Raw genomic sequence first — 24,229 nt, forward strand, 5'->3', positions numbered from 1 at the left:
AGTAGGGTTAAATTAGTATTAATATAGGGTTAAATTAGATTCAATGTAAGGTTAAATCAGGTTCAATGTAGGGTTAAAATTTATTCAAGGTAATATTAAAGTAAATTCAAATTAGTGTTAAAGTAGATTAAATGTTAAATTAGGTTTAGAAAAATATTATGAAAGAAGAATCACGCTACTATAAAAGTAGGCTCAATGTAGACTCAAAATAGGTTAAATTCAGACTTATAGTAGGTTTAATATAGTGTCAAAGTAGGTTTAAATTATGGTGAATGTAAAATTAATGTAATGTCAAAATAGGTTTAACATATTTTTAAAGTAGTTAAACGTTGTAAATGTAGAGCTAATGTAAGTTCAATGTAGGGTTTAAGAAGGTTCAAGGTAGGGTCTAAGTAAAATCAAGGTAATATCCAAGTTGGTTTGATGTTTGGTAAAAATAGATTTCAGATATTGTCACAGTTGGTTTAAGGTATGGCCAAAGTATCTTGAGGGTAGGGTTAATTGAGGTTCAATATAGGGTTAATGCAGAGTCAATAAAGGGTCAAAATAGAGTCAATGTAGAATTATAGTAGAGTCAATGTAGAATTATAGTAGAGTCAATGTAGGGTCAATGTAGGGTAAATGTAGGGTCAATGCAGGGTAAATGTAGAGTCAATGTAGGGTCAATGTAGGGTCAATGTAGAGTCAATGTAGAGTCAATGTAGAGTCAATGTAGAGTCAATGTAGGGTCAAAGTAGAGTCAATGTAGAGTCAATGTAGAGTCAATGTAGATTCAATGTAGAGTTAATGCAGAGTCAAAGTAGAGTCAATGTAGAGTCAAAGTAGAGTCAATGTAGGGTCAATGACTATTTAATGTACACAATAAATCCACTTTAAAAATTTAAGAATTTTAATAAACCTCTTTTAATATTTTTGTTACATCTTCATTAAAGTTACAATGTATGGAACCTTTCACATTATCCAATACATGGAATATAATTATGCATAATAAAATTTATTAACCCAATTCCAAAAGATAAATATTTTTCCAAAAATTTCTCGACCACAAACATATCAGCCAACAATTTAAAGCCAATTTAATTCACTGTAATTTATTGATGTCTGTTGTTGGAGAGGGGGATAGCTTCTCAACACACTTGTGCTCACTAAATAATTCTCAATGCGCGAGGATAATTAATTTCTCCATTTTCGCGGCCGGCTTGAGACAAAGATGGCCGCCTCTTTGGTGGTCGCGCTGCCGAAAAGGAATACATACATCACTGCAAAAGCGAGAATTCACTAGGCACTTAATTCAAGAATGGATTAATAATTATCATGCATCCTGACTTGAAAAAGCGATAAAGACTAAAAATAAAAAAGAAAGAAAAAAATTTTGTATATAGAGTGAAATCTTGTACGAAAATTTATATACTATATTTTGGGGGAGAGAGAGAGAGAGAGAGAGAGAGAGAAGCGCGTGGCTCGATGAATTTTGCCTTTACTATAAAGGCAAACCACCATCTGCCAACACTAGTTTATAAATATTTATACTCTCCATCAAACTGAAATATTTTGTCGCTACCACTAGCTATACATAAGAGTGTTGGGTCAATAATTTTTCGACTATATAGGTTATAGGGACTGCCCCCTCCTGATATTTTTAGTTCGCTTAAAACCACGCTGTCTCGTAATTCCACCCATGCCGCTTTTTCCACCCCTTTATAAACCGTGACTTTATTTTAATTTGCACCATATAAACAGGATTTTACATGATAATATAATTATTGTTTATGTTATAAAATATAAAGATAAAAAATATTTTTTTATGTTACACTTTAAGCTTTCAAAAAAAACGCTATTTTATTCTTCAGTAAAAATATAAATAAGGAAAGAAATTTGATGTCGTTATTTTGAAGACAAACTTACAATATTTTTCTTAGGAGGCTCAATATATAGGATTAACGTGGACTTAATAAAGACTCAATGTAGTATCAAAGTAGGTTTAACATAGGTTCAATGAAGGTTTTAAGTAGGTTTAATGTACTTCAATGTAGATTCAATGTAGGATTAACGTAGGCTTATAATAGGTTTACTGTAGATTTAAATCAGGAGTAATGTAGGTTCAATAAAGATTTATAGCAGGCTTAATGTATGTTCAATGTAGGATTAAAGTAGGCTTAACATAGGTTTAATGCAGGTCTATAGCAGGCTTAATTTAGGTTCAATGTAGGATTAAAGTAGGCTTAACATAGGTTTAATGTAGGTTTATAGGAGTCTTAATGTAGGTTCAATGTATGAATATGGCAGGTTCAGTGTAAGTTTAAACAGGTTTAATGTAGGTTTAATTTAGAATTAACGTAGGATTAACAGAGGTTCAATGTAGATTTATAGCAGGCTTAATGCAGAATTGATGTAGGTTTTAACACGCTGAATGTAGGTTCTATGTAGGATTATAGCAGGCTTAATGTAGGTTTAATGCAGGCTTAAAATATGCTTTACGTAGGTTAAATGAGGGTTTAAAGTAAGCTTAATGTAGGTTCAATATAGGTTCAATGTAGGTTTAATGTAGGTTTAATGTAGGATTAACGTAGGGTTAACATAGGCTCAATGTAGATTTATAGCAGAGTTAATGTAGAATCAATGTAGGTTTAAAGCAAGCTGACTTCAATAGCACGTTCAATGGAGGATTATAGTAGGGTTAATGTAGGATTACAGGATTAAAGAAGGTTTTACGTAGGTTTAATGAAGGTTTAAAACAGGTTTAATTTAGATTTATTGTAGGTTTAATTTTGAATTAACGTAGGGTTAACATAGGTTCAATGAAGGTTTAAAACAAACTGAATGTAGGTTTACTGTAGAATTAACGTAGGCTTAACATAGATTCAATGTGGGTTATTTCAGGCTTAAAGTAGGTTCAATGTAGAATAATGACCAATATAGGCTCAAAAGTAAAACGTAGCTTAAAGTAAAATAAATTTTTTAAAAAAAAATTTGCAAAATTTCCCAAAAATTGTTTCATAAGATAAGAAGAATTATCATAAATTAAAAACCTATTTTGATTCAATTAAAAAAATTTTCATAAATTTCACTGTGACTAATGTATAATAATAAGAAATTAGTCTTAATTCTATTCTTCATCTTTCTCATTGACGCCCGTTTTCATTCACACGCTAATTCGTGACTCAGACGAGTAATTAATCAGGTTCATTCCCAGCATCGAGTGCAGCGCATTCGCACAACATAAAGTTTTGTTACGTTTAAACGCGCGTTTTACAAGCGTCCGCCTTGCTCAACTTTATATATATATATATACATGCGGGACCCTCTTAATACTTTTTAAATGAAATTCACTTTCGAATATTATCAACTCACACAATATTTAAATCATTTGCTATAAATTTATTTCCTTATGATTATAGAGTATTAGTTTCGATATACGATATTCATTAATTTTAGATAAATGTCTAAATTTATCTGACTCTCTAATCATTTCAATTTATTTTCATTAAAAAAAAAATTATTTTTTTTTCTTCTTCTCTTGAAACCGTAGTTAAGTACCGTCGGGCGCCGCACTAAATGTGCTTCGCTGAGCTTTTAATTAGACGTAATTACTAAACTCACGCACGAAGGTGAATTAAATGATATATATCTGATTATAATTTTTTTTTTTTGCTTCGTTTTGCTTATTCCTGACTATATATTTGCTACTTTCAACTTCGATATTATATATACAAACATATATAAACACATGTAAGCTTACAAAAAATATAGTATTGATTAAACAAAATGTTAGAAACCTTGACAATTTACTGTTTTAGTACCAATAAAGAAAATGTGTAATTAAGTTACTTCTATTTTTTTCAATTTCCATTTCCACTTTTTCTAATTTCTACTCTCACTTCAATTTCCACTTCCACATTTTCCAATTTCCATTTCCACTTTTTATAATTTTCAATCTCACTTCTACTTTTTCCAATTTTCCATTTCCACTATTTATAATTTCCATTTTCTCATTTCCACTTCCATTTCCACTCTCACTTCAATTTTCACTTCTACTATTTCCAATTTTCATTCCCATCACTTTCATTTTTTTTTCATTTTCCACTTCCACTTTTTATATTTTCCGCTCTCACTTCTAATTTTTCCAATTTCCATTTCCACTCTCACTTCTATTTTCACTTCCACATTTTCTAATTTCCATTTTCTCATTTTCACATCCACATTCACATATTTCTAATTCCACTTCAATTTCCACTTTTTCCATTTTTTTAATTTGCAATAACAATTTTATTTTTAGGTACCAATTTTCTGTTTCGAAAGAATTTTTGTATTACAGAATTACTCTTTATCCAATTTTTTATTTAAAAATTTTAACTTAACGGAATAAAATTGGAAGTGGAAATGGAAATTAGATAAAGTAAAAATTGAAGTTCAAAAAAAGTGGAAATGGAAATTTCAAAAAGAGGAATTATAAAGAAAGAAAAAATGGAACTAGAAGTGGAAATGAAAATTAAAATTGGAAAAGGTGGAAGTGGAAATAGGAAAAAAGTGGAAGTGGAAATGAAAATTAGAAAAAGTAGAAGTGAAAATGAAACTGAGAATGGAAATTGGAAAAAGTAGATGTGGGAGTAAAAATTAGAAAAAGTAGAAGTGAAAATGAAACTGATTGTGAGAATGGAAATTAGAAAAAGTAGAAGTGAAAATGAAACTGAAAATGGAAATTGGAAAAAGTAGAAGTGGGAGTAAAAATTAGAAAAAGTAGAAGTGAAAATGAAACTGAGAATGGAAATTAGAAAAAGTAGAAGTGAAAATGAAACTGAAAATGGAAATTGGAAAAAGTAGAAGTGGGAGTAAAAATTAGAAAAAGTGGAATTAGAAACTGCAAAAAAGAGGAAGTATAAAGGAAGTGAAAATGGAAGCGGAAATGGAAGTGGGATTGGAAATTGGAAAAAATGGAAGTGGAAATGAGAAAAAGTAAAAATGGAAACAGAATTCAGTAAAAGTAAAAGTAAAAATAGAAATTGGCAAAGAATGAAGTGGAAATAAGAAAAAAGTGGAAGTGGGAATGAAAATTAGAAAAAGTAGAAGTGAAAATGAAACTGAGAATGGAAATTGGAAAAAGTAGAAGTGTAAATGCAAGTGAGAATAAAAATTGGAAAAAGTGTAAATTGAAGTGGGAATTGGCAATGAGAAAGAATTGAAAGTAGGAATGGAAATTCGAAAAACTGGAAGTGGGAGTGAAAATTAGAAAAAGTGGAAATGAAACAGTAATTACAATTATTTTCTTTTGAAATTCAATAAATTAAATAATCCTAAAAGAATATCGAAATGTTATATATAGTGGGTGTAACATGATTATATGAAAGATATGAATGACGATGCTAAAATCATGACACCATTCGTTCGCCTTGTTTTTTAGGACGACATATACTCTTCATATATATATATATATATATACATACATATATATACAATTTTAGCTGCTGTTTGTTAAACATCACTCAACTTGTCAGCGGACACTCACACCATTTGCAATCCAAAACACACTTATATAGATCACTAGTCCGCCTCTTTTCTGTACTGAGCATCATTGATGATTTCTTTCTTTTTTTCTTCTTCATTTCTTCCATATATAACGCTCCACACCCCCCAAGACGTTGTCGGGCGTCTTCGTTAACCTATTAACCCCCACCTCCCTCATCCCAACCTCATATAACTCAACATCCGGTCTCTTGAATCAACGACTTTGACCCCCATATATCAAGAATAAAACCTATTTGTGATGGGAGATATTCACTTAACGGGTTATACATTTTAATTGAATGAAATTGAAAATGGCAAGTGTAGATGACTTTTGATCCTTTAAGTTTCAATATATTATGGTACTATTAATATACTAAAGGTATGAAAGTAATAAATTTCAAACTTATTTAATTAATTATTATTTTTGTCCTGGCAGTCGTAATGAACGAGAAAATTAAGTACAAAATTGATTTAACTCTATAAAATAATCATGTAATTGATATTTTTTAATTTTTATTGTCAAGTATTTTTAATTTTGGAAATATACAAATTCATAATCAAAAAACCCCCAAAAATACCTGAGTAAAAAGTTTTAAGGGAATTCAGTCAATTTCAAAATTTTTACGTACATATTGAATCAGCTATTATGAATTTTTCAAAACTAACAACGGATTCGTAATCAGCGACCCCAAAAACCCCTAAGTGATGAGTTTTAAACGATTTTAATAAATTTTCAAAAAAAAATTAAGAATCGTCCTACACATTGAACCTGCTTTGATCCTACGCTAAGAATACATTGTATATACTTTGAACCTACATTAAACCTACAATGAACCTACAATGAAACTATATTAAAACTACTTTGAACTTAACTTATAACTATATTTGAACCTTCATTAAACTTACATTCTACTTACATTGAAGCTACTTTGATCCTACGTTAAACCTACATTGAAGCTACTTTGAACCTATATTGAACCTGCATTGACTCTATATTAACACTACTTTTAACTACATTGAAACTGCATTGAAACTACTTTAAGCTTACGGTAATGCTACCTTAAAACTACATGGAACCTACATTTAGCCTGCTTTAAACCTACATTGATCCTATATTCAACCTGCGTTAACTCTTCTTTAATCCTCCATTGAACCTTCATTATGCTTGTTTTAAACATTCATTTTATATGGAACTTTATTAAACCTACATTAAGCCTGCTATAAAGTTACATTGAACCTATATGTTAAGCCTATACGTTAATCCTAAATTAGACCTACATTGATCTTATAATAAGCCTGCTTTAAACGACGTTAAGACTACGTTAATCCTCCATAAGACCTACATTAAATATTCATTGAACGTACGTTAAGCTAACATTAATCCTACATTCGATCTTCATTGAACCTACATTATGCCTAATTTAATCCTGCATTTAAACTTCAATGCACCTACATTAAAACTTTTTTGACCCTACCTTAAAACTACTTAAAACCTTTACTAATTCTACTTTGAACCTATATTGACTGTATATTGACTCTACATTACGACTAGTTTTATCCTCATTGAAACTACGTTTAGCTTACGTTATCCTTCTTTAAACCAACATTGAACCTACATTTAGCCTGCTTTAAACCAACATTGTTCCTTCATTGAACCTACGTTAACCCTCTTTTAATCCTTCATTGATCCTACATTAAGCGTGTTTTAAACCTACATTGATTCTATGTTAAGCACTCTTTAAACCTATATTGATTTTATATTAATACTACATTGATCCTACACTAGGCCTAATATTAACCTACATTGAATCTACGTAAAGCCTACGTTAATCCTACGTTAAATTTAAATTAAATCTGCATTAAATCTGTTTAAACCTTCATTGAACCTTTGTAACGCCTACCATATTCCTACATTGAACCTACATTAAGCCTGCTATAAACCTACATTAAACCTATGTTAATCCTACGTTAATTCTAAATTAAACCTACATTAAACCTGTTTAAACTTACACTGAACCTGCCATATTCTTACATTGAACCTACATTAAGCCTGCAATAAACCTACATTAAACCTATGTTAAGCCTACTTTAATCCTACAATGAACCTACATTACGCCTGCTATAAATCTTTATTGAACCTACATTACTCCTGATTTAAATCTACATTATACCTATTATAAGCTTACGTAAAGCCTATATTAAATCTACATTGAAGTACATTAAACCTGCTTAAAACCTTCATTGAACCTTTGTTAAATCTACGTTGATACTACATTGAGTCTTTATTATGTCTACGTTAATCCTATATATTGAGCCTATTAAGAAAATTATTGTAAGTTTGACTTTAAAATAACGACATCAAATTTCTGTCCTTATTTATATTTTTACTGAGGAATAAAATCGCGTTTTTTTTATTAAAAGATTAAAGTGTAACATAAAAAAAAATTTTTTATCTTCATATTTTATTTTTTTATCTTTAAACCCTCATTTAACCTACGTTAGCCTATTTTAATCCTGCATTGAACCTACATTAAGCCTGCTATGATCCTACATAGAACCTACATTCAGCGTGTTAAAACCTATATTAATCCTGCATTAAGCCTGCTATAAATCTACATTGTACCTATGTTAATCCTACGTTAATTCTAAATTAAACCTACATTAAACCTGTTTAAACTTACACTGAACCTTCTATATTCTTACATTGAACCTACATTAAACCTGCTATAAACCTACATTAAACCTATGTTAAGCCTACTTTAAACCTAAACTGAAATAATGTTGATCCTACATTTAACTCACATTGTACTATAGTTAAATCTATTTTGAACCTACATTAAATCTTGTTTTACCCTACATTGAAATTACTTTTAACCTGCATTGAAGCTATATTAAAAGTATTATAATCCTAAATTTAATCTCTACATTAAAACAAAATTAAAACTAGTTGAAATTCTCATTAAACCCTTTTTCGAGTTTATGAAATATACGATGGACGGGCGGACATACGAACAGACGGACAGATATGAAAAATGAAAGTTTAGAAATTTTTTTCTTATAGTGATAGTATAACTAATATATTTAGTATCAGTAAAAAGAATTGTAAATATAAAATATAAATCTGCTTTTTGTCCGATACTAAATGATTACTCATAGTAACTGAAAGTATAATTATTTAAGTTAAATTACACCAACGCCCCTCTGTTTGCTTCCTTAAGATGAATATTCGTTTTGAAGTTCGCAAATATAAAAAAAAACCATCTTCAAAGCTCCTATTTTAAATTTCTTTTTTTCTTCATTGATAATCGACACGTGTGTGCAAATTCTCTTTTGAAAATTGTTGCGAAATCATTTTCTCCGCTAAGCTTGACATTCTTTGCAATGCTCTCAGTACGTATATTTATATGTTATGTATGTATGTACGTGTATGTATAAATGTATGTACTCAAGGGAATGCGTGATCTTCTTGGGGAATATTATCGGTATAGTCGGCTATTTTTTATCCTCGCCAAGGGTGAACCAGAGAGAAATCGTTCCTGCCTAGCACGTTGATTAGTTCTGTTGCGATATCTCGTTCTCTTCTCTCTTATACTGCCTTACCAATCCCAAGGGGGGTTAAAAGGGAACGAGATATAACCCCTTTTCCCCACCATCATTTCTCCCACTACTACCACCACCACCATCACCATCACCTCGTTTCTCAATTCCCTGGTAAATAACCCTAGACCGTAAGTTAATGTCGCTTCTGGATTGCAATCAACCATCAAGATATCTACAAACCAAATACCTGCCCTTTCAATTCCCATTTTAACTCCCTCTTTTTTTTCTTTTTTTTTTTTTTTGTTTACTGATCGAATTCTAATTTATGGGGTGTGATAAAGAGATGAAAAAAGAAACACTTTTTTTTTATTATTATTTTATGCGTTGGTCGTTTTCTCATGTAGAGGATTTACACATTTTAATCGGTATCTACTTATTTTTCCCACAAAAAAAATTTTCACACCATTTTTCAAGTCACAATTTTATGAATGGAGGGTTATTGCCCTACAATTTACTCAATAAATCAGAAAAAGAATTATATTTTAACATTATTTATTCATTAAAACTATTTTTTTAAAACTGTTTTTATTTTTATTATTATTATTATTATTGCTATTAAATAGCTCTTATTTATAATATAGGTATTTCAAATTTGGCGCCATTTTGCCCTCTACAGGGACGCAGTGGCAACTTTCTCAAGATTCTATAGCGTCCCTGTAGAGGGCAAAATGGCGCGAAATTTGAATTTTCTTTCGCCTTTCTAATCATTTTTTTATCAATAGGGAATGGAATTATATTACTATTATTTTATAAAGATAAATGTTTCTTATTTATTTTATGTTATATTTAATACATAATTATAATAATAATTAATAAATAATAATTTTGGTCAACAACAGAATAATAATAATAATAAAATAATATTATTATTACGAAATTATAATAATAATAATAATAATAATAATAATAATAATAATAATAATAATAATAAGAGTAGTAAAAATTTTATAGGTAATAAAATATTTGCCTAAAGGCCTTATCAAGAATTTTTATTTTATGCCTACAAAGATTTTATTATCGTCGATTGAAACATACTATATTTAGATACTCGAGTTTCAAATAAGGCGACGATTATAATTTCGATGATAAAATGTCATTGTACAAAGAAAGAATCAGTTTAAAATTAAATCATAATATACTTTCTCATACAAAAGATATAAAATTTTATGACACAAAGGAAATACTTAAGAAGCAAGAATATATATATATATACATATATAGTTTATTGCTTTTCTTTAAATCGTTATCGGTCGTGAATTTTTTTTTTTTATAAAAATTATGAAAAAAGATAAATTTTTCAAAATATATATTGAAAATATTATTTTTACAATATTTACAATTTTTAATTTTATTAAATTTTACCATGTGTAAAAATTTTTTTTTATGTTATTTTATAAAGTCAATTATTTAAAGAATATTAAAAATTTATTTTAAAAAATATTTTAAATTATTTCCTTCTTTATTTATGAAAATTACTGTTATTTTAAATATAATAATAATAATAATAATAATAATTTTAAATAATTAATTATTTGATAAGAGGATTTTCAAAATTTCTATGTAAAAAATAAAAAAGAGCTATTTGAACTATTTTGTGAATTTTTTAACAGTATTTTTAAATTATTTTATAATAATAGCTACACTATTATTAAATATATTTTCGAGAAAATTTTTATGTATTTTAAAATTTTAGGAAGAAAATTTTTTAAAGTATATGAATATCTTAATTAATAATGGATTAAATTTTGAAATTAATTTATAATATACATATATAGGTAATTTTCTAAATTTATTATTATAAATTTATTTTCAACTAAATATATACTTCATTTACTAGTCACAATAAATTAATGAAAATTACTTTCAGTATTGATTTGCTTTATTAATTCATTTTCCCTTCAATTTACTTCATTTGATCGCTTCTTCGTCTAAATTTTATAATTAATTAGTATTCTCTCAATTACTATATTAATTCTATATATATATATATATATATAATTACCAAAATTAATTTATTTTCCATTTAATTAAATTTCGTTATCATTATTAATTATAAATAAATAAATAAATATTAATATTAATTTAATTACTTAATACTATTAATACACATTTTCTATTCATTTTTTATTTCGTAAAAATAATTTTAATTTATTAATACTTATTAGGGTCATTTGGGGTAAATGGGGACAAAATCGCTATTTTTCACAAATCACGTAATTTTTTTCCGTAATATTTGCGGGTTTATATTTTTTTAAGTTGTTATTTACGTTCTCAGGATTATTTTTATGCAGCAGAAAAAAATTTAGATAAACTTTAAACGCATAAAACTGACTGTCCCCATTTACCCCAAAAATTTAGAAAATTTCATAAAATTTGGGGTAAATGTGGACAGCATAGTTTCTAAGAAAGTTTTAAGAAAAAAGTTTCCTAAAGTATATTACTGTATTAAGGGATGAAAAAATTTGAAAAAAATTTGTGGTAGATATATAATAGTTAAATCAATTAAATTTTTTTTATTTTTTTTTTAGTTCAGTATTTTGTCTCGCATTTGAAAAAAAACAGACTTAAAAATCATATACTAAATTTTTTTCTTATTCCTTATGACTCGCATAACAGAAATTCACTTAAATTTTTGATTTTTGTTAATTTGATTAATAATGACAAGCTGTCCCCCATTTACCTAAAAAAATTTGAAAACTCAGTGTAAATGAGAACAGCTTAAAATTATTTTTCAATTTTAATAATAATAATAATAATAATAATAATAAATATGAAAATAATAATGATAATAATAATAATCATAGTAATAATAATGATAACAATAATAATAAAATAGTGATAATAATACTAATGAGAGTCGAGTTTATTAATAATAAAACTTTTTAACAAAAGTTATGGATAATATTCAAGCTCCTTATATGCGTTTGGCTTAGTATAATAGGCTTAGGTCCTTAGGACATTCATAACTTAGAGATGCGAACATAATTCTCCAAAACAGCCCGCAAGTTCTCCAAGTAAGTTGTAATTCCCATTTCTCTGCCTCTCCCAGTAGTGCAGGTAGAGTGTGTGTAGTAGGGTCACTTGGATGCGCCCTATAGATCTTTGGAAAAGGGGCTGGCGAGTGATAGATAAGGGGGTGGTTTAGCCCTTGGTTGCTCTCTCGGCAACTTCGGTTCACCCCCCCAATAAATTATTCCAAGGAGCTGTTTTCTACCAAACATTGTTTTCCCTTTCCTTAGCCACAAAGAGTCATGGTTGAGAAAAGTCCATGGAGGAAGGCAAGAAGGGAGGGGGAGAGGATGAAAAGAGAGAGAGAGAGAGGGTTGGGTAATCTAATGTTACTTCCTTGATGCACGACTTGAGTTTACGAGTGATCTTCTCCTCCTTTCCATTTTCAGTTTCACGTTTCACTCAAGAAACAAGGGAAAAAAACAATGACAATTTATTGTATTGTCATTAATTAGAATTGTTTTTTTTTTAATTTTTTAATTGTTGTATAGTTGTTTTTTAATTTTATGATTTTTTTGTTTTAAATTTTGGGGCCATTTTTCCCTCTACAGGGACGCAGTGGAAACTTTTTCAACTTTAGTTCCATAGCGTCTCTGTAGAGGGCAAAATGGCGCTAAATTTAAATTTTCTTTAACTTTTTTTCGCCTTTCTAATTATTTTCAGATATACAATTTACTCAAGGAACTGGATAAAAAGTAAGAATAGTATTTTAATATTCTTTATTAATTACATTTATTTTTTTGTTTTTCACACCTGTTTTATTACTATTATTATATAATTTTTATTTATGTTTTTTGTATTTCAAATGTGGTGCCATTTTGCCCTCTAGACGCAATTGGAACTTTTAGTTTCCTTGGCGTCCCTACAGAGGGCAAAACAGCGCGAAATTTGAAATTTCCAAAAATTTCTTCTGTCTTTTTAATTATTTTTATACGTACAATTCACTAAAGTAGCTGGAAAAACGAAAAATAATTACAATTTAATCATATTTTTCCTTAATTGCAACTATTATTTTTTCAAACTTGTCGATTATTATTATAATTATTATTACTATTATTATTATTATTAAATAGCTCTTACTTATAATAATATATGTATTTAAAATTTGGCGCCATTTTGCCCTCTACAAAAACTCAATGAGAATTTTAAGTTTCCATGGCGTCCCTGTAGAGGGCAAAAAGGCGCCAAATTTGAATTCCCCAATAAACGATAAAGACGAAATAATTCAAAAACTAGGTCACGTGTATCTCGCTCTATAAATAATAACTTTGTAATCGAAATTGGCCCGCATTATTTTTCAAAACGAGTGCTTGACACATTTCAAGTGCAATGAAAGAGGACGACAAAAGAAAAAAAAAATTGAACCGTTTAGTAGCCAGATGGGCATACGTCAGGATCCAATCACGAGCGTTTGTTCAAGTTGTTTACGACACATTTGGGATGAGTATACGAAAGTAAGAGAGAGAGAGAGAAAGAGAGGCGAGAAATGTTTCCCCGACCAATGGGAAAAATCGTGAGAGGGTGTGTGCGCGCGGTTGAGGGGTTATTTGAAATGCGAAAGCACTCGAAAGTATCACTTGTTTTTTAAACCTGTTTTCAAGTGAAGTGCAGACATTGGAGGATGAGGGTTGTCGCGAAGGACCCTTAGTTACCCTACGGGGGCTCTGACACCCTCGACTAAAAAAAAAAAGAAGAGAATGTAAAAAAAAGTCCTTCATCGACTCGTGGGGGGTCAACACCTCCATTTCTTTACGTTAATCCCTTGACACTTCACTGCTCTGGATTTTGCATTTTTTGTTTCTTCTCATCCGCAAAATATTAAAACAAAGTATTTAATGAAATTTAAAATAATTACATTTTTAAAATTAATATTTTTTTAATTAATTTTTATTTTATTTTTCTATTCCATTTTGTGGAATTTCCATAGCGTCACTGTAGAGGGCAAAGAAGCGCCAAATTTAAATTTTCTAATCAATAATTTAATATTTATTTTATTCGTTTATTTGAATGTATATATACATAATTTAGTAAACTCAAAATACATTTTTTTTCTACACAGTATTACTATCAGAAGATTCAGTTTTGTTATCTTAAATATCAAACAAATAATTATTTATAATTTGTGGCATAATTTAATTTAATATAATTGTTTCATTATTCCTTGAACATGGACGAGAAAATTCTTGTCCCACAGTATGCAACCATTTATTTGCCGCTGAAAAAATTATAAATTTGCGGCAATTTATACAATTCAAAATAACATTTTTTCTTTACTTTATTAAAAGTACTAAATCACAGGATAAATTTTAAAATTTCTTGTGATTAGATTTAAAAAAAATTAGTTAAAATCAAAATTTTGATAAAAAAAAAAAAACTTACCCCATTTAAAACCAGAAATTACGGGACAAGCCGAGTGCATAGTTGAATTATCTACTTTTCCATTTGGTTTAAGATTATACCAAAATGCCGCAGCTCCTTTCTTTGGTTTCAATGAAATATTTAATTCTGTAAAAACAGTATGGCCTCCTTTTTCAACGTCATTTAACTAAAAGAAGGTTTCTATTAGCTTTTTTTCTATTCAACTTGATAAAATACACCAATTTTGATAAAAAAAAAAGATGACTAAAAAAATCTATAAAAAATACGTACGTAAAATAAAACAGTAGCGATTCGATTTCCAATTCTATCATCAAAAAAAGTCGTATCTCCTTCCTAAAGTACATGTTTAGATTTTCTAATTTTATTTGAAAAGCAAACATAATTTATTAAACATACCCTCATAACAAAAGGATATCCCTAGGATATCCATATCAATGGTCGATATCCTAGAATGGTCCCCAAGATATCTTGGGATATCCATAGGATATCCCTAGGATATCCAAACCGCCGGTCTGTGGGATATCAACAGGACATCCATAGGATATCCACAGGATATCCCTGAGACATCCACAAAATATCTATTGGATATTATATCGCAGAATATCCATGGGATATCCTCAGGATGTCCGTGGGATATTCTTAGGATATTCACGGGATATTTAATATCTCAACATATATTTTTAAAGGTTAAAATTGTTAAGCTAATATAATGAATAATAAAAACAAAAATCTTATGAATATCCTGAAAATATCTGTGGGATATCCTGACGACATCTATAGGATATCCTGATGATATCTGTGGGATATCCTAACGACATCTATAGGATATCCTGATGATATCTGTGGGATATCCTGACGATATCTATGGGATATCCTGATGATATCTGTGGGATATCCTGACGATATCTATGGGATATCTGGAGGACATTTATGAAAGTCTATAGAGATATCCAGAAGATATCCTGTGGATGTCCTCAGATATCTATGGGATATCCAAAGGATATCCAAACCGCCGATTTTTTGGATATCTTTAAAAGATCCTTTTGATATCCATAGAACATCCCTAGGATATCTGCGGGATATTATCAATATATCCCAAGATATCTTGTGTTATTAGGGTAAAAATATTTATTTACAAAATCTTAAAAAAAAACTTACAAATTTTCTTAACAATAATTATAAATTTCTTTTATAACTTATTTAAAAACTTACCAATGCAAAATCATAATGTGGTGCGTAATGGCCTCCAATTTCATAATAAGACACTTGAAGCTGTTCTGCAGTGTCAATATTTAAATTTGTCATGTCTTTTATTCTATAGTTCAATGTTTTTACATATTCATGCTCAAAATCATATAACCATCCAATTTGTGTAACCCTATGACTTTCATCAACTTCACTTTTTTCTAAAAATCTTTTGACTTCAGCTTTATAAAGCTGTAAAATTAAATTTTTGAATTCGAAATAAAAAATAAATTAGAATTAATTAAATAAAAAAATTGGTGAAAAAAATTTCGTCAAATAAAAGTTAAAAATGTTAATTCAAGAAATAAAAAATCTTCTAAAAATAATTTATATAATTTTTTTTTTTTTTTTTAATAAAAATTCTAATCATTAATTTTTATGAACAATTATTATTAAATTTAAACTAAAAAATACCTTTGGTTTTGTTAAATTCATAAAAATATCAATTTCCTTGTCATAAATAACGTCATGAAACATTACAATTCTAGGTTCCAAATATAATTCTTCTTCTTTAAAAGGTGCAATTTTTAAAAATGGAACTCCCCTATTAACGTATCGACATTTTAATTGTTTTTGAATTTCCAATGGTTGTGAAATTTCCTCTTTGCACAAAAAATCACGTCTTTCTAATAGTGATAATTCTTTTAATTCTTTAATTTTATTTTCCGTAAGAATAATTTCCTAAAATATTATATTTTATTCATAACAAGTTATCAATTTATTAAAAAAAATTTTTATTTTTATAATTATTAATTTATTATACCTATGAAAATATATTAATATTAAAAAAAAAAATTCTGATATAAAAAAATTTTAATATTTAAAATAAAAATATAAATTTAAAAACTTATTAAATTTTATTTTCAAAAAAATTTAATTTTACATTAACTAATTGACCAATTTTTTCATCGACATTTTGTTTTTGAATTGAATTAGTTTGAACATATTCCTCTACATTTCCAAAACAATTTTTTATATTTACAGAAGCAAGTAAACCAATTAAAAAATAATAAAATTTTATTTTTAATTCAGTTTTCATTTTGTGTATGAAAATTTTTCCCCTCAACACCTGTAAGGCAATATTATTAGTTAATTAAATTAATTAATAATTTATTTAATATAAATTATTTTTAATCAATTAAAAATGTAATCACTTTTAATAGAAATTTTTTTTTAGTATACATTAATGATTTTTAAAAATTATTATCTTTAAAATATTCACAATTATTTTACTTACCTTATTTTAAGTGTAGTGTGAAAAGATAATTTTTTTCAACTGAATGAAAATAAGAAATATTTATTCGTGATATTAAAGTCATTCGATTATTTTCCTGTTTTTCTTCATTAAGTTAAATAATAAATAATAACTTTTTAATTTTAGGTAAATAACATTACGGTGCACATCTTGGCTTCCTGCCAGCGTGAAGAAGGGGCAAAATCGCGTCATATGAATGTCAGCAAATTTTCATATTTTCAAACTTTTAAACGTGAATTCAAAATAAACATTTAATTTTTCAAGATTAAATTAAATTTTTTAAAAATTACATATCGATTATTTTAATAATTAATATTTTTAATTAATTTTTATTTTCTTAATCCATTTTCTTCTATTATATATGTATATATTTTTTTTTCATAAATAAATAATTTTTCTACTTCGAATGTGGCGCTATTGGCGATTCAAACAGCTACACTAGCGCCACAGTTGAACTAATTTAGGCGTGACTCGCTCTAAAGCAGTCTCTGTTTTGACAGTTTATTTCAAATTATTTAATTATTCTGATATTTTTATTGCGTTTGTAAAATTATTTTTAAGCGTTAAATAAAAAAAAATAATTTAAAACACATGGAGTGCTACAGAGCGAGTCACGCCTAAATTAGTTCAACTGTGGCGCTAGTGTAGCTGTTTGAATCGCCAATTTTGACATCTACAGGGACGCGGTGATAATTTTGTGAAATTTCTATAGCGTCACTGTAGAGGGCAAAGAGGCGCGAAATTTAAATTTTCTAATCAATAATTTATTATTATTCATTGTAATTGTAAATAAATTTATCACACATATTAAAATTAAGAAAAGTGTTTAAAATTATTTTTTTTTTTTGATTATTTTTCATATTAAATTTTATTTTAAAAAAATTTTGAATATTGTTTTTATAATTATTGCGATTGAAAGAGATCCGAAGTTGTTTTGTTAAGAATAAAAGAGGAAGTAACGTTTCATAACTTATAATATCTCGTTCCTCGAAGTGGTTTTGCTATATGAGATTATTTATAGGGTGAAATTATCTTAATATTGTTTTACGAAGGACTGATGTATGCGATCGTTGAAACTGCAACTTTGAATTACAAGAAGTGTTCTCGGCTGCCGAGATTCGTTGAAGCAAAACATGTCTATATCTTTTACACCCAATCTTCGAATTCTCCCTTTACTTGAGAATGTTAACAAATATTTAGTTATTTTAATTTCAAATACAAATTCACATTACAATTTCAATACTCAATTAAGTCTTAATTAATATGCTGCAGTAAATATAGTGTTCATTATTTGTGAAAAATATTTATTTAGCTTATTCAGTTATTTAGAATAATGAATTAAATTACTTCTATTTGTGAATAATTTTTTTATTTTCAAGTAAATTTTTATTCGAAATCTATTTTTAATATAATTACTTAAATCACAGAATTTTACTAAAAAAAAAATTTATAAACATAAAGAGCTGATTTAATTTTTGGAGTAAAGCTTTGATAGCGTCCCTGTAGAGGGCAAAAAGTTGGGAAATTTAAATTTCGATAAGAAAAGAATTAAGGCTGATTCAATTTTTAGAATAAAATTTCGATAGCGTCCCTGTAGAGGGCAAAAAAGGCGGGAAATTTAAATTTCGATAAAAAAAGAATTAAAGAAGATTCAATTTTTGGCATAAAACTTCAGTAGCGTCCCTGTCAGGGGCAAAAAGGCAGGGAAATTTAAATTATAAAGAAAAAATTAAAACAAAACAAAGAATTAATAAAAATATTTTGAAAATTTTCTTCTAAAACAAATAAAAAATATTTTTTTATTATTTTTTTAGCCTTTTGAATAAAAAAAATTGCAATTTTTTTTTTGGAAAATTTATCGCTATCACAATCAGTTGAAATGTAGAACGCGTGTCAAATAATAAAATGGGATTTTATTTCATCTGTGTTGTGAGCGCACGTGCGTAAAAAAGGGCAATGTGATCATCGAGTTTGTTTGTATTTGCTTGTGTTTGTATTATGATAAAAGTTAAAGGCATATATTGTTCTGATAAGAAATATCTTCCCCTCCTAAGAATTGAGGCATGCATCCATCGAATGATAATATGTTAACTGTGTATAGGAAGTCATAATACTTTTTCTTGCGAATAAGAGATGATCGTTCCGATTTGTCACGTAATTTGTCGTTGAACACACATTCAACTACTTTTAGTGCCCATAAAACTCACGCATATGACTCACATCCTGCATTTCAAAATTGTACTATATCATTAAAAACAAATAATCAAATATTTCATTTATTTTTTTTAAATTTATTTTAGTATTATTTAATTTATTTTTTATTATTTACTTTTATTAAACATAATTTCTAATTTCTTGCATTTATAATGTGTAAATTTATTGATAAAATAAGGAAAAATTCAAATTTGCCGCGTTTTTCCTCTCTGGATGTTAGGAAACGAAAGTGAAAGTAATAGTACCAAAGCGTCCCTGCAGATGGCAGAAAGGCGCCAAATTTGAAATTGAATAAACGAAAAATGAGTTAAAAACAATTTTTTATAACTTTTAAACTAGAAATAATTAGGAAATAAATAAAAATTAATAAATTGCGATAATGAAAATTGAAAATGACACTTGATAAGCGAAATTATTATTATTATTTTTTTTTAAATGAGAGAAAAAAAAGATGGAAACATAAAATATTTTCAATAAAGTTTAAACAAGAGACACACAAGTTGAAATAAATTAGTAAATTAGCATTTTGAGTGTCCTCTCTTTACCCTGCGGTCGTAAATCATAAAACAAACTGGAAACTAGAAGTGCAATTAACTTTCATATATAGAAAATTTATGTTCATGACAAATATGAATCACAGACGGCTGAACTTTCGAATAATCGTTTTAAATTATCACAAGCGATAGTTAATATGCTCGCAAGTATTAATTAGTGAAAGCACCATATTTTTTAATTTCATTCAATGTACAAACAATAAATTTTGAAAACTGTCACTAAAACTATAATATATAATTGTAAATAAGATAATAAACATTATAACGAGAAATGCGAGCGTGAAAACAAAATTTCAAATAAATCATTATTTTATTTAATTTCTTTTTTATGTGTAAAACAAATTCTTTTTGAAATTGAAATAATTTTTTTTTATTAATTATATAAGTACAGCAATGTGTAATGTATTTAAATTAAATTTATAATAATATGGATATATAAAACAGATTTTTATCGAAAGCTTCCATAGCGTCCCTGTAGAGGGCAAAAAGGCGGCAAATTTAAATTTCTTTTTAATTATTATTATTTGTAGATTTATTTTTTTTTTTGAAAAAATAAATTTTTATATTTTATTAAAAAAAAAAAATAATAAAGTTTAAAAAAACTACTGAACTATAAAAAAAGATTTGAAACGTGAAATAAAGTAGAAAAATGATTACAAATCGTTATGTATATTATATTATTGTAAATTCAATGCGCCCTCTAGAATGACAAATTTTGAAATCGCGCGTTCACGTTGAAAGATAACGTCGTTCACGTTATCTCATGGCGCGTCTGCATTTACGCATACGCACACCAAATACCAATTTATATATATATATATATATATAAATTTTGGAGAGTTTAATACTAGGCGCGTGCAACAATGCGTGATTTGTGACGATTGTTCGGACGCAAAATGTCACATTGTTATAAAAGGCATCGATGCTCGATCGGTATATAGGCACATATAGAAGGAACGCGCGATAACGCAGAACGGCCGCCATTAAATAACCCCTCATTTTCCGCGTCGATGGCTCTCCCAATGGTCAAATTTATTTAGCGAAAGACCCGTAAATAAATTGCAAACGTCCGCGCTAATTTGTGTCGGTTTGTTTTTAACACGCAAACCCAGCGTTATCGTGTGAACAAAACAAAACAAAACAAAAAAAATTTCAAAACCCGATAACGTTCGCCCTTTAAGTGCATATGTATTTGAAATTCATGATCTATACATAAAAAAACAATTCAATTCACATGACTTTTGTCTCATATATTTTTTGACAAAATAAAATATTTTATACGTCAATTTAATTTGAACTCGAAATTATAAATATTCCAATTTTAGAATTGTATTCTAAATAAAAAAAAAACGCAGCAAAAGGTTTGATTCCATTTTTGGACAGAGGTTCGATAGCGTCCTTCTAGAGGGCAAAATGGTGGGAAATTTAAATTCCGATAAAGTAAAAAATTAGAAAAAATCAAATTTAATAATAATTTTATTCTAATTTTGAATCAACTTCTAGAGCAAAGCTTCAATAGCGTCCCTGTAGAGGGCAGAATGGCGGGAAATTTAAATTTCGATAATTTGAAAAATTAAAAAATCACATTAAATAATAATTTAACAATTATTATCATAATTTTAATTTAATTTTTTAATCGAAGCTTCAATAGCGTCCTTGTAGAGGGCAAAATGGTGGGAGATTTAAATGTAGGTAAATAAATTACAAAAATTAATAATTAAATTATTTCTATACTGATTGAATGAATTGAATTTTTGGACTAAAGCTTGTGTAGCGTCACAGTAGAAAGATAAATAGCGGGAAATTTAAATTTCGATAGAGTGAAAAATTAAAGAAATTAAATTAAATAATAATATAATTTTTAAATTATAATTTTGACTCAATTTAGAAACCAAAACTTTGATAGCGTTCCTGTAGAGGGCAAAATGGCGGGAAATATAAATTTCGATAATTTGAAAAATTGAAAAATCACATTAAATAATAATTTAACTATTATTATTACAATTTTAATTTATTTTTTAACCAAAGCTTCGATAGCGTCCCTATAGAGGGCAAAATGGCGGGAAATTTAAATTTAGATGCATAAATCCCAACAAATAATAATTAAATTACTATTATATTGATTCAATGGATTGAATTTTTGAACGAAAGCTTCGATAGCGTCACTGTAGAGGGAAAAATAGCGGGAAATTTAAATTTCAATCAAGTGAAAAATTCAAGAAATTAAATTAAATAATAATGTAATCTTTAAATTGTAATTATAATTATAATTTTGTTTTTTTGTTTATTCTTTAGCGTTTTATTGCGAACAAACGATCGTGAATTCTACGAATACTCACGCAAATTCACGAACAAGGATTACAAACGTTATACTATATATATAAATAGAGGTGTTATGAAAGCGTTTCGTGCTTCGCTTCTCCTAAAAACTGAATTTTTCCTAAAATGAATTTTGGGCAATTTTTATCGAGCCATACATAAATTTTTATGCATTTTATGAACGGTCGAAAAAAAAATCCTGCATGCGTCACATTTTGCCACTGTATATGAGTATTATATCGATGACAGGCTTTTATGGGACACGTGTGTATATACATATATATATATATATATATATATATATGCACAAGACCCTATTTGGTTCATACATAGAAATACAAGTGATTTACATACATATCAGTTTCATTTCCAACAGAGCTTGGGTCAGAAATGGATTTTTTTTTCGACACAAATTAACCCAGAATCTAACTTTTTCCAAAAAAAAACAAACAAATATCAAAGATTTATAATTCTTTATTAATGAAAAATAGAACGTAAAAATTAATTTTTCATTCCACTTTTTAATCTGGAGAGTTGTTGACCTAATTTTCTTTGTTTTTATAAAATTCCTACTTGAATAATTCAAAATTTAACATTTCAAATAATGTTTTCCAATTTACGTGACGTAATTAATGGGAGGGGAAAAAAATGGAAATTGTTTCGAAAACTGTGATTGGGTGTGGATTAAACAAAAAAAAAAAAAAAAAAAAAAAAAAAAGGAATTTGATATTGATGGTAAATTTGGAATTGTTTCAGTGATACAATTTGAGTGGGTGGAAAACGAGAGAGAGAGAGAGATGATATTATATGTAGATTCACGATGCTGTATACGAACGAACGGATACTGATTTACAGACGAACACCACCCGTCGAGCGACAGATGTTTCCAGCACAATATTCATAATTACAAGACCTTATATGCAGTTGTAACCCCACACCTCGATTATTTCTCTACAAGGGATTCTATATAATTTTTTTTTAATTTGATTCTCCGATATCAGGTGTCACCTACTGTGCTCTATATATATATATATATATATATATACCTATATACACTGGAAAGTTGATATTGAACGCGAAGGACGTGATTTATTTGATTATAAATGAAAAAGAGTGATGGTATAATTCTTTTTCTCTTTTTAAATTGCAGAAGAATAATAGTATTGAAAAAAACAATAATAATAATAATAATAATATAATATTAATATTAATAATAATAACAGAACTCAATTAACATAGATATAATAAAACCGAGCCGTAAGTGTCCACGCGACAGAAAGAGAAAGAAAGTAGAACCAATGTTTGTCTCCTTCTAGTTACGCATGCGCAATAGGTAAGAAACTGCATAATGAAGTGTCATGGCTGACAATGTTGTCTAATGTCACTGAAAACCCGTGAAAATCATAGTTTGATAATTGATAATATTTATTGTAAAGTTTTTATTATTAATATAAAAATATTATAAATATATAAAGGCCAATACAAAATCGATTCGTGAACGTAAAGCATGAGTTAGGAAAGGACAGAGATATATTTGTGTTCTCTTCTATCTCATTCGCGAACGCATTAGCCTTAAAAAATATACAAACTGTATACGCCATGAACTAATGAAAATTATTATAAAAGTTTTTCACGAGTTTTCAAAATTTTGTCAAACCTGAAGAAAAGTATTTATGCAATTTTTATTAAAACCTAATAAACACGATTAAAATTTTCATTTAGTAAAATTAGCGCTTACACATTAACACAGATTAGAAGCGGATAACCTGTGGTTTTCTATCTTTTTTCTCTCACTTACAGTGTGACCTCTAACACCAAATTTTTGCCTTTACCTTGTCTACTCTATTTATATTATCATTACGCAATTTTTCTTGAAATTCAAAATTCATTTTAATATTTGTCACATATTTATAAATGAGAATTTCACCAATAAAAACAAGAAATGAACATGAAAATCCAAAAATAAGAATAAAAATCATTAAATTATTAACTTTAAACATTAGTGAATTTTCTTGATGAAATAAATCGACATAACTATATTCAGCAATTGCTTTTGGAATATAACTAGAATCCCATTTGATACTTAAACCAGCTTCCATAAAAATTGACATAATACGATCAAAACGATATTTATAAGGTGAACCTTCTTCAA

General features: G+C 27.7%; 2 protein-coding genes across 3 annotated transcripts in view; both read right to left on the minus strand.

Annotated features, from left to right (window-relative positions):
* LOC127284934 (uncharacterized) overlaps positions 1-24,229 on the minus strand; it is a 530,987-nt gene that overhangs the window by 468,916 nt on the left and 37,842 nt on the right. The window lies entirely within an intron of this gene.
* Positions 14,137-17,090, minus strand: LOC127284935 (prolyl 4-hydroxylase subunit alpha-1-like). 2 transcript variants are annotated; one of them, XM_051310658.1, is made up of 7 exons: positions 16,973-17,090; positions 16,619-16,804; positions 16,150-16,416; positions 15,703-15,927; positions 14,761-14,823; positions 14,491-14,656; positions 14,137-14,326 (listed from the first exon to the last, which is right to left on the minus strand). In XM_051310658.1, exons 2-7 carry the CDS (start codon positions 16,772-16,774, stop codon positions 14,244-14,246), a joined length of 960 nt encoding a protein of 319 aa, XP_051166615.1. In that variant the 5' UTR covers positions 16,775-16,804; positions 16,973-17,090; the 3' UTR covers positions 14,137-14,243. The 2 variants fall into 2 exon arrangements, with proteins under 2 accessions (XP_051166615.1, XP_051166616.1); XM_051310659.1 differs by lacking the exon at positions 16,619-16,804 and having other exon boundaries at positions 14,142-14,326; positions 16,973-17,083.

The sequence above is a fragment of the Leptopilina boulardi genome, unplaced genomic scaffold, assembly GCF_019393585.1.
Source record: "Leptopilina boulardi isolate dan_hultmark-lab unplaced genomic scaffold, ZJU_Lbou_2.1 LbouV2_327, whole genome shotgun sequence".
NCBI lineage: Eukaryota > Metazoa > Arthropoda > Insecta > Hymenoptera > Figitidae > Leptopilina > Leptopilina boulardi.